Source organism: Acartia tonsa, chromosome 9 (assembly GCF_053477335.1).
Source record: "Acartia tonsa isolate MP-2025a chromosome 9, ASM5347733v1, whole genome shotgun sequence".
Classification (NCBI taxonomy): Eukaryota; Metazoa; Arthropoda; class Copepoda; order Calanoida; family Acartiidae; genus Acartia; species Acartia tonsa.
The window spans coordinates 11,269,337-11,281,376 of record NC_137268.1 but is presented as its reverse complement, the minus strand read 5'-3'; the positions used below and the strand labels follow the sequence as shown (position 1 = coordinate 11,281,376).

Genomic DNA, 12,040 nt, shown 5'->3' with positions numbered 1-12,040 from the left:
TAAAAGTTTATTTGAAAGTGTATTATTCTCTTGATCAATTTGAGAGAAATTGTGAACTTGTCAATGATACACAAGATTGACCAGATATTTCCTATTTTATTAGGTATACTCTTAATTTCTTAGAACTAACAATCGGATTATTGGGTTACGTTAGGTTAGAGCCCCCCGCAGTTGCTAGAAATAGGAGAAAAGCTTCTGTGAAAATACACTTTAGATGCAGTTGTTGTTTCAGCTGATATTTAAGCATGTATGTATTCCTGGGATGAGTGGTGGTTGGCGTGCTTATGGTCCTTGGACCAAAGCTCAAGAACCATCTCATGATTATCACATTTACCTTAACAAATAAAAGTAATGTATTAGATACTTAAAAGAGAAGTATTAGAACGTATACCTAGTAGTAACTATTATTGTAAACTAAATATATCTAAAAATTTGAACAGCACATAAACAAAGATTGTGTGTAAAGATTCAAATTATTTAGGACAGGTTGACGTTCCGAAAATCATACTTTTTTTTTATAAATTCAAAACATAACTACTGTGCATTAAAGCATTTTCAAAAATGTTTTTTGTTTAACTTTGTGTTCTTACCATTAGTTTGCTTAAGTACAGAGAAGAGGTCAAGGGAGGCCTGACCAATCAATGTATCTTTCTTGAACGTGCTATGGTTGTACACGCGGAACACCAGCTTCGAGTAGCACGTCACAATCACCGAGATGTCGCAGTGCCACTTGGGCCGAAAACTGTTGCGATATGTGTCCGTCTTTTTCGGCGGTTTTCCGTCCACACTCACTTCCACGTACGGGTCGGGGCGGATAAATCCACCAAAACCCGTGATCTCCGCCCGTTCCAGTGTCACGTTAAGCTGCATATATTTGGCGGCCGCGTTGGCCGACGGATGGTGTTGGTGCAGTATTCCGCCGCCACCCACGCTGTTGCTCGCCGAAACGCCGATCGGACTGGCTACAGCCCCAACAGGACTGAGCGGGGGCGGGACCGACGGGGCTCCGCCAAAGTTTCCGGCGGCGCCTGGCGGACCCCCTCCACCTCCATTCATTAGCATGATGGTCTATTAAAGTCTATTATGGAGTTTGGATGTTGTAATATGGCACAAGGCTCCTAGACGTTCAATTTAACACAACTTCCATCATTGTCGTATAATCACATACTTCTGAAAAAATAATTTGTTGTGTAAAAAAATGATCAATATTCAGGTAAAAATTACAATGCAAATTTAAAGTTATGCAAAATAACTTTTTGTTACAGAACAAAAAATATCTTTATGGTCTGAATGTATTCTAAATTCTAAATTTTTAAAGGAAAAATGCCTCTGTATGTAATAAAATCATATTGCATTATCTTTATTTTCTAGTGGCTGTAAAAAATTATTTTTGCAAACATATCTAACACATTGCAAAATTACATTACGTTCATGCAAAATTTCGTCCGACAACAATTTTTCTAGAAGAGTTGGCGGTGCAATTCGTTGTGCCAATACACTTTTAACCTTCTTTTTATTATCTTTAGTTTGACTAGATCCTGGTTCTGTATTGATGTCGCCCTTTTGTTTGCGTTTACGTGTTTGAAATCGTGGCATTTCTGGGTCAGTTTTATTTGTAGTTTTTTTCTCCTTATCTTCTTTTTTATTGTTTTCATCTAAAATAATAATGTTCCAGTAAGTATTTCCTGTGTGACCAGGGAAGAGGGGGGGGGGGACATTGAGCTGTTTATTACACTAGTTCCACAAAGCTTCAAAATAACGTTTCTTATTCGTTGGCTTAACAACTTTAGGGACTAATATTGGATTTTGATGGTGGTTCATTAAGTGTCCAAACGTTTCAACTATTAAGGGGGGGGGGGAAGTTCTGACACATTTGCGTAAACCTGGTGTATAGGCTTTATCTTTGGACTGAGGGGATAGGCTATTAGGAATAAAATCATTCTTATATGATAAATTTCCCCCAGATTTAAGCTTTTTTGGATAGGCCTCCAGGTTCCGGAGCTCCAGGCCTCCAGGTGGTCTCTGTACAGGTAAAAATTAAAAATAAAATTTTTTTTTTGAAGAGTTAGAGGTTAACTTATAAAACAAAATATGCTTCTTTTTAATTGTTATTCACATATTTGAAGAAAAAACATACATATTTTGTCTCATAAGCTGACATCTCACTCTTTAAAAAAAATTTTTTTTTTCATTTTTACCTGTACAGAGACCACCTGGAGGCCTGGAGCTCCGGAACCTGGAGGCCTATCCAAAAAATCTTAAATCTGGGGGAAATTCATCATATAAGAATGATTTTATCCCTAATAACCTATCCTCTCAGTCTAAAGATGAAGCCTATACACCAGGTTTACGCAAATGTGTCAGAACTTCCCCCCCCCCCCCTTGTAATATACAGAAGGGGTAAAATTATGTATTATCATTATTGTTTATCGGCCACTGTCTTATCCCTTTAGAACCCTACATATGATATGACGAAATTGAAATAACATTGTAATTGATAAAAAAAATTGGTCCATGGCGAAATTAATATAGCACAAAGTACAAAAATCTGTAGGTACCTATTGTAGGCAAAGAGGGGGGGGGGGTATTCTGTAGCATTAAGAGGGAAAAAACCAACTTTCCTAAATTGCAGAAATAATTCCTTTATACTTATTATTACCTGTCGGAAAAGCATTTGGATCTGTCTTGTTAATTGCAGTTTCTTCTGGTGGCCCATCATCATCAGGCTCTTTATTATCAACACAAACCTCATTCAATTTATCTTTTACCATTTTAACTTCAGTTGGAGGCACGTTCTCATTATTTGCAATAATGTCAATTTCATCAGAAACATTACTGTTTTCAATGTGTTCATAATCCGACCCTTCTTCGTCAGAAATAGGAATATCTTGAGCTTTATCGATTGTTTTGAAAGAATTGTCTAGTATATCATCGTCATCATCACTTATATGGTAACTTTCCTCGGCTACTACAATATAAAGTAAGTTAAGTGTTATATGTAATATGTATATTTAAAAAGAAGTAAGTGATTTGGTTTGAGATTATTTTTCAGATTATTTTAAAAGTTAAAAATAATTGCGGGGGGGGGGTAGGTTTTTCCCCCATAACCCTAAGGATGGCCCTAATTCTGCGAGGATACCCTGTAGAGTTACACGGCACATAAAGTATAAATAAAACATAAAAAATCCCCCCCCCCCCAAAAAAAAAAGAACTTCATAATTTTAATATATCTTATAAATAAGGGAGGTGGGTTTATTCAACTAGGTACTTTAAGGAAAACTTATGTAAATGGTTCATCGCAAGGAAAAAATAGGGTAAAGATGAATTTTTCTACCACTGACCAATCCCTGTACTCTTTACCTAGTTAATATACCTGGACTAAAGTCGTCTTCATCATCACTGATATGAAAAGGATTATCTGCTGAATGTGCCTCTCCATAAAGCACGGACAAGCTGCTGCTGTGGAAAAAGGTTTTACCGATACCTGAAAAAAGGTCAACTTTATTGACAAGCAGCACAGAAATAGCATGCCAGCAATCACTCTGATAAAGAATTAGAATAACCTTAAATACGGTAAAATATATTTATTGAATATGATTAAAGCCAATAAAGCAAATACTTTGGGTTTTTGAATTTTGATTGGTTAGTACCAACTGTCTAATTTTTTGAATATTAATTTAAATCTACAGAACGGGATATTTTGTTTATCATCATTGGGCATGAATAACAATTTATCAGCCTATTTATAAAGTTGTTTTTGTTTAAAATAAAGAGTGATTAGAGAGTCACTATGATTTTTATGATTGCACTTTCATGGAACAACCCCTATACCTGGAAACATGGCAAGTGTTCCACACATTCCCTCAGGCTCACTGTCGCTGTCCTCAATGTTATCCAAAGCTTCAACTGGAATTCGACTAGGCTCTGCTTTGTGTTTGTTAACGTCAGTTTTATTTTCTTCCTCATTTTCACCCTTCTCCTGGAACATAATTCAAATTGTAATTTAAGATGTTTTACCCTAAGTGGTTTAGGTTATATTAGGAATGGGATAGCCCTGCAGTGGTTAGGTACTTGTGCAATCCACTCACAAACTCTTTAAAATAATAAAAACTTCTTTTACAATCCCCCGTGCACTTCTTGGGGCGAAACCACTATTAATGTAAATATAAAAATGAGATATTATTATAATTATTAGTCCAACAAGTAAGTGTCCATTGGTTTTCTTCAAGTGAATAATAACGTTTACATACCAACAACCATATCTTAAATGAAGAGTGGTAAAGCTACTAAAAAACTTCAAATAAAAAAACTTGAAATATGATCAAATCTACACACAGAAGAAAGATTTTATATTATCTAAGAATGATACTGCGTGAATGTCTAGGTACTGTCTATATACAAAATAAACACTTAACATGAGATTACATAATAAATAGATATTATTTAGGAGTTATGTAAACAAGGTTTTAGTTGGTAACAACAAAAAACAATGAAATATTATTTTTTGTATTATTTGCGGATTTACTCTAGCTTTCAGGAGCTATGCTTCTGAATAAACAAGCAACTTATTAAACTACCATAACGCATATTTGAAACATCCCAAAAAAAACAAAAAACATCTAATTCCTTGCTTTACCCTCAATAAAAGTACCCTTAAATGTTTAACTATTTTCGGAGAGGGTATTTCCAAAGGGAAATCATCCATAGAAAACAATAGCTCCCCAAATATTTTTTTTCGATTTAAAACTACACAGGGGTGTATATTCTACATGGGATCCCCGGCTCAGGGGGGGGGGGGGGGGGAATAAAAAATTAGTGGTTGGAGGGGAAAAAAATGTAAAAATTAAGAAAACTGAAAACATTTTTTTCCATTTCCCCCCCATCCTTGGTAAAAAAAAATAAAAGAATGTGTGGTAGGAGGGTTAAAATAAATAAAATATTGAGTTCTTTAAATATTTTTCCATTTCCCCCCCCTACTTGATGAGAAAAAAAAAAAATTTGTAGCCGGGGAAAAAAAATAAATCTTCTGCAAAATTTACACCCCTGAAACTACAATAAGTCGAGGGTTAAAATCTTAAACTAACCCTTTCCGTTTTTATTATTTACCTCTTTTTCTTTAAGCTTTCTTTCATGATAAGCTTGTGCTTTTTCCAGTCTTATTTTAGCCTTTTCCTCGTTACTTGCTTTTATTCTTTCTCTGAAACAAAATTAAATTCTATTAGAAATATATCCAACAAGATAGGAACTTGCTTAAGCTTTAAATAAAACTTATTTGTTAACTTACAAAATGTTTAATGGGTTGGCTTTAGATAAAAGTAATTTTTTTAAAAAAGCAGTTAAAAACATGCCCAAAATTGGGGAAACCAACGCTAGAAAAAAAGACCTCTATCTTTAACAGCCCATGAATAAATAAATTTTTGTTTACCAAAACTTACTTGTGTCAGACGGACGAACTGACGGACTGACCCTGGATGTAGAGTAGGTCATAACTTCACAAGCAAAAAAAAATATCTCTTCCAAAATCTATAGACGAACATCCACATAGAACGAGTGGAATTCATATTATTTTCATAATATAAAGGGGGGGGGGGGGGGGGGGTTAATGCAACCATCTCGTAATCAATGTATAAATGGCACTTAGAATTCGAATTTCGATCTAAAATTCTGCATGAGTAATCCTTGGTAGGTCTATTTTCCCTAAATCGAACAAAAAAGTTGAAAAAGTAACGGCTAACGGCTCAGCCGTTTAGCCGGTTTTTGGCTATTTTTTGTGGCAAATCTGTCATAAATTACGTAGGAATCAACTTTTTGAAACATATTTTTACTTTAAATCATGTGAAATGATACAAAAACAACATTTTCAGATTTCTAGTACCAGCAACTACCGGCTAGAACCGTTTGAAAACATTTTGGAGCAGAAAATAGTATTATGTGGAGATAGGTTTCGTGATGATTTGCATTGAAAATAGCCCAAAAAATGGCTAAATTGCTGATCCGCCAGCTGTTAGCCGTTAGTTTTCCAACTTTTTGTTCGATTTAGGGAAAATAGACCTACCAAGGATTACTCATGCAAAATTACAGATCGAAATTCGAATTCTAAGTGCCATTTATACATTGATTACGAGATGGTTGCATTAACCCCCCCCCCCCCCCCCCTTAGCTACAAAAATTTGAAAATCAAATAGAAACTACCAAATAAAGAAAGTGGGCCAGAATGATATGCAAATATCCTACTATCTATAATACAAATTGGAGGATTTTTTACATTGTATTATCCCTTCATCTCTGATAAACAAACCATGTAACTATAAACAAGTGTTGTATAATGTTTACCTGATTTTAACCAATTCTTGACAATGTGATTGGTGTTTCAGCCTCTTAATATTGACATGATAGTTTCTGTTACCCCTACCTCCTCCTCCTCGACCCCGTGTATTGTTTCCACCATTCAAGATAAACCTGAAATTAGAAATTTTTATAAAAAACGAATCTTTCCTCCTTTTTATCTATTTTTGGTGCGTACGTACGGATGGCCCTTAAAATTGATTAGTGCAGGTTACAATTGTCTAATCTATTTCTATCTTCTTAGATGATTCCTGTAACAGTCAGTTACAATTTGAAAAACATGGCAACTCAATGATTATTACTTTATTTGTTAAACTATACAATCTTTAAAAATTTGAGACAAACTTATTTCCCTTGGCACTTATAAAATATCTCTAACATGACACTACCGTTTCAAAAAAAATACATGTGTCAACTGCAGGTATAAGATTTTTTTGTTGTCTCTGAATAGACTAAGCCTAAAATCTTACCTGGCTTTGCAATTACATTCCCAGTCAGGTTCCTGTGGTCGGCCAGATCTATTCTCTTTTCCATCTTCACTTTCATCCTTCACGCCAGTATACTTATTAATAATCTGAACAAACAACAAGGGTGAAAACATCTATGTGTAGCGAGGCACAAAAAATCATGGATTAATAAACGGACTGGGTGAAGTATAGAGCAAATATGTATTGGTCAGAGAAAAGACAGGGTGAAAATAAATAAGGACATAAGATTAGAAAGTATCAGAATGATAGAAAATCACAATGAAATGGTATATCTTCACAAATAAAGTCAACAATCTATCTTAAATAGCATACGAGAAAATCACATTACCCCATAGCGTTACGAACTGACTGATAAACAAAGTGATAGATAGTGAAGCTTTGTTACTAAAAACAGTCAGCTTAGTATTTGGAATATCGGTATAACATGATTTTAAACTTTGAGTTACATCTAAATAACTTGCCGTAGAGATGCTTAATAAAAAATTATCATTGTATCTTATTTCTAAACAAAAGAATAATATAATCAACACAACGACCTTAAAATTGAACTAATGTCACAATTAAAATTTTAAAATTGTAGAGATAAGAAAGTCTATAGATAGATCAATAGTTAAATTATTAGTTTTGAAACTCTGAAATTATTTCAAAATATTTAAGTTATAATTTCTTATCTTTCAATAAGACATGGGTGAAAAGATAAGGGTTGTAAAAACAAGGATGACAACATCCATATACATAAGTAGTCAAGTAAAACAATCTATCTTAAAAAAGTTTATTAAAAATCTGTTCAAACATTCTATGTCATTTAGTGTTTAATGTTTATGCTTATTGCGTATAGATTAACTATCAGAGCTATCCATCCGCTACAAACAGACGGACTAACCCCTCAAGTATAAAAGCTTTGGTTTTAAAACATTACATAATGTTATAACAAAGGATTAGGAAAGAAAGTTTAACACATTTCTGTAGGATAAATCAATGGGTATGTTCGTATGTATCTATGTTTTTTGTTTGTTTTGACCCTTATTTAGATGTCCATAGATCAAGAAATCATGATGATTAATATTTGTTTCCATATAAAGAAAAAACTAGTTTGCCTCCAAATTCTGTGCTGCTAGTTCCTAAAATCATGATGTAGGCAATGTTACAATTAACTTGATATTACCATAAAAAAAGAGATTTTCTTTAAAGTTCCAACAAGAGTAATATAGACAGACGGACGAATGTTACATACTCCAATTGTATAAAATCTGATGGACTAAAAAAACATTTACCTTTTGAAGCCTAAGAACTTCTCCACGTTCTCTCGCTTCCTCCCTGGCCGCGTCTTTGACCGCTACTTTATCGCGGGTTGGGAAATTTTTTCTTCTTTCAGCCCGCCATTTCTCAATTTCTTCTCTTGACTGACCTAAATATGTCAAAACACGAATAAGTAGAGATATCTATAAACCATAAAACTTGCTGTTCAAATGGCTTAGACCCTGCAAGCAAATTGCTTTTTGTTCTTAATTTGTTCACATTTCCAAAATATTTCAAAGACTAAATACAAAATCGGGACAGGGTCCCTGCCCTGAGGGAAGAGTTACATATAGCTAATGGCCCTTCTATTATTCTTTTAATTTAATCATAGACGAGCCAATTTTTTTTGGCAATATTAAACGATTTATACTAATTTGTAAAGGAAGAAACATGTTTTTACCTTGGGGAATTTTCTGGAACAATCCTGACAAATGTTGATGTCTGACATGTTTTTCAAGTAAAGATTCATGAGCAGTGTAGGAACAGCCATCCACTCCGCAAGTAGCGTGCTCGGCAGAATGTTCTAGATCCAACAAATATTCTTATTTTCAAAGAAGCCATACAAAAAATGCCATTATATTTTTATGTTTACATGAACAATGGGAAAAAATGTCAGAAAAAGATGGTGAAAATGAACTTCCTTTAAAAAGGTTAAAGGATAATGATCCATAAAACAATCTACCTCCCTAGTTTAAATATGTGAAATTTGTTTGCATTTGTAAATGAAAACAAAAAAGTTTAGATTGCATATACAAATAAATTATTTTTCATTAATAAATAAGAATATTTCCTTTCAATTTATGAACTGACTCAAACCCTTTCTCACAAACATCACACCAAGTAGCTGAGGTAAAGGACTCTTTTGCTAGAACATGTAACCATTCCTCTTCTCTCTCAGGGTTCTAAAATTTGTTCAAATAAATAAGCAGTTGCAATATTAAGTTGTCATCCAAAAAACAAAAATTGATCCCCATGAAAAAGGATTTTGCTTGAAGTTAGTAATCTTAGTATTCTTGCTCTTAATATTTAAGTTTTTATTCTTGTTGGGTTTTAGAACTACCTACATACAAGAATCTTGCTTCAATATATCGTTAAATACCCTACATAGAAAGAAACAGTATAATTTAAGATATTCAAAGGATTATTTTAAGAACAAAATCTAATTATATTTCTTACCTCTTTAAAAAATTTCATCTTTGATTCTTCAATCATTGCCTCAACCCTTTGTTTTTGCTCCCTTAGTGCATCAAAATCTTCCCCTGATTTGGATTGTCTTGCTTTCTGTGCTAACTGATTCCTACAGCCGATAGCCACGCGGATGTCCTGCGTTATCCAGGGCTTGTTTTGATTTGGACCATTTTGTCTCTTTTGATAATTATTATCACTGTTATTTCTATAATTATTTTCACCATTATGCTGAAATCCCCGAGGCCTAAAGCTTCCCCCTCTTGGAGGCCCATTATTGTGTCCTCTAAAGGAATTATCATAGAATCCACCTCTCTGAGGTGGTCCAAAGCCCCCTCCTCTTCCGGATGGGGGCGGATGTCGAAACCCGCCTCCTCGGAAATTCGGTGGCGGTCTTACACCGCCATTGTGAAACATTTTATACTTCTAGAATATAAATCAGCTTAAGATTCAAACTGTGTTAACAATCTATATTATAATTATATTTAGTATAGATACAGAATTTTGAATAAATATAGTTTCACGAAATCCACTAAGACTAAAATTTAATGTTAGGTCTTTTTTAAACAAAATAAAAGTCGGTTTTTACTAGGCGCGCAATGCTTCATTTTACAGGAACGATAACTTTAGCTACCACAAATCAGACACCTTATTTGGGCAATTAAAACAAGCCCAATGAAAGTTAACTTATATTTATTATGACTTTGGATCTTACACCTGATTATCATGTACCTCAATAAAGTGAGACTGAAGCTGGCTAAATTAATGCTCTCCCCTTTTTACCCCATCTTCTCGCAATGGATGTACGAACTGACCAATAATTAAGTGATGACCATGTTATTAACAACCTAAATTGACGACTATTTTACCCTAACATAATATTAAACGTATATTAATTCTGTATCGATATTCTGATATTCTTTGAATCGTTAAATACACTTCCTAGAACTATTCCTTTTAGCTGAAGAGTGTATATAATATAACTTTGTATTTCCAAATCTAATCAAATAATTACTATAATGAAATAGAAATACAGCGTTTTTGATGTTTGCTAGTAATGTCTCATAAAAAAACGATAAATTTGTTGGAAATACAATAAAAATGTCATTAAATTTGTCATTTTAAATTGTGTGTGTACTTTTTATACTTTCACAACACCAAATAAAAACTATATAATAGTGTTTATAACATCATAAAATACATATAAACAACAAGAAATAACACATATTATGGTTAAATATACCTAAAATAACAGTAAACAATAGTCATTTGATGAATAATAACGTCATAAAGCAAAATTTTCACATCCCTTTACTCGTTCACTCACTCACTTCACTGACTGCGAGAGGCCAGGGAGAGGGAGGAGGGGGAAAGGGGAGAGATAAATAAAAATAAACGCGGCATTTTTATGGCTTTTAGTAAATTTTGTACTTTGCAATTCGTGAAAAAATTAAAATTTAAACAAAATCTTTGATGACGTCATCTAAAAATTTTACATTTTTTTTACCAAAAAATCCACCAAAGTTGAATATTGTATGAAAAATGAAGTAAAAATTTTAGTATTCAACTGTTTCTCTGAAGTAATGTTATAAAACTACACGCAAAAATGTCGGTTTTTTTTTAAAGAATAGAAATATGAACTGTCTTTCTTTAGTTGTTAAGAATGGGTAAGAATTATCGTAATAATATTTGTCGCATTATTTGCTATGGATTTGGACCAAATATATATTCACATTTTCTCCCCTTGGACAACGACTAGCAACAAAGCTTGCATATGCATAATCAATTGTTTCAATAGAATAGTAAAAAATCCAAACTAAACATTTCTTAAAAATTACCAAGTTGAATAGAGTGTGCCCTAAAAATTATCATTTTTATTTGATTTTATATGCTGCATAATCATATTGTAAATGAATCACTAAAACTTAAAATATCAAATATAAATTGTTTTGTAATAAAAACGTCAGATAAAATAATACAGCTACTCGGTAAATCCTAAAAAGTACAATTGTCATAGAAAGGAAACTTCAACAGGAGAATATTGTAGCTTTTTTTAAAAAAAAAACAACGACATTTAAAAATAGTAAAAACGACGCGGCTAAAACGTTTTCAGGGGAGGACACTATTTCTCTGCGTTAAAAGTTCCCTTTTTGATAGCCCATAGGTATTTTAAATCAATAATGATTCCTTAAAAAAACATTCCACATTTATCTTTAATTAATATTCTTTAAAATTAAATTGCTACGATGCACTGTAATGTGAAAATTTAAAACATTTTTTTTATGAAATAAATTGGGAAAGATTGTTTAAGTATTTTCTGTCCCTTGTGCCATGTAAAAACAATATGCCGAAAATACACATCTCAAAGTTACAATATATTACATTTATCAATATGTATTCAATATTATTTTATTTACAACGATGACAACAGCCTTAAAAGCCAAGCTCGTCAACTAAGATCGTCAGGCAAACGAAAATGAGTACAATGCAATTCATATTCAACATCACGATCGATCGAGTTTATATTGTATAAAAATTCTTCACAAATCGATCCCAAAATTACAAAAACACGGGGAGCATGATATGGACTTACTTACATTTCAAGATTTTGTACTCGAGATGCTTCACATATCGGCGTTAATCAGGTGATTAAGATAATTACCATATAAAAAATTGTGAAGTGTAATAAGAATTAAATCTCAATTAAAAAATCCTGGTACGTA

The 12,040-nt window shown here is 33.0% G+C and overlaps 2 protein-coding genes across 6 annotated transcripts in view; both read right to left on the bottom strand.

Annotated features, from left to right (window-relative positions):
- The window catches only part of Su(dx) (WW domain containing E3 ubiquitin protein ligase suppressor of deltex), a 43,853-nt gene extending 42,666 nt beyond the window's left edge, over positions 1-1,187 (bottom strand). For all 4 annotated transcript variants that reach the window (XR_013882391.1, XR_013882392.1, XM_080171793.1 and 1 more), the window contains exons 1-2: positions 591-1,187; positions 260-334 (exon numbers count right to left, since the gene is read on the bottom strand). Coding sequence is in view for 2 of the 4 variants with exons in the window: in XM_080171793.1 (XP_080027919.1) it covers positions 260-334; positions 591-1,062 (547 nt within the window). In the remaining 2 variants the exon portion in view is untranslated. The remainder of the gene's footprint in view (positions 1-259; positions 335-590) is intronic.
- Nufip (nuclear FMR1 interacting protein 1) lies at positions 1,169-9,750 on the bottom strand. Of its 2 annotated transcripts, none has more exons than XM_080171795.1 (11): positions 9,309-9,750; positions 8,925-9,034; positions 8,533-8,657; positions 8,108-8,241; positions 6,816-6,919; positions 6,334-6,459; positions 5,107-5,197; positions 3,832-3,979; positions 3,374-3,484; positions 2,660-2,968; positions 1,169-1,655 (listed from the first exon to the last, which is right to left on the bottom strand). In XM_080171795.1, the coding sequence occupies exons 1-11, from the start codon at positions 9,732-9,734 to the stop codon at positions 1,345-1,347; spliced, it is 1,995 nt and encodes a 664-aa protein (XP_080027921.1). In that variant the 5' UTR covers positions 9,735-9,750; the 3' UTR covers positions 1,169-1,344. The 2 variants fall into 2 exon arrangements, with proteins under 2 accessions (XP_080027921.1, XP_080027922.1); XM_080171796.1 differs by having other exon boundaries at positions 2,660-2,965.
- Between the last annotated feature and the right edge of the window lie 2,290 nt (positions 9,751-12,040).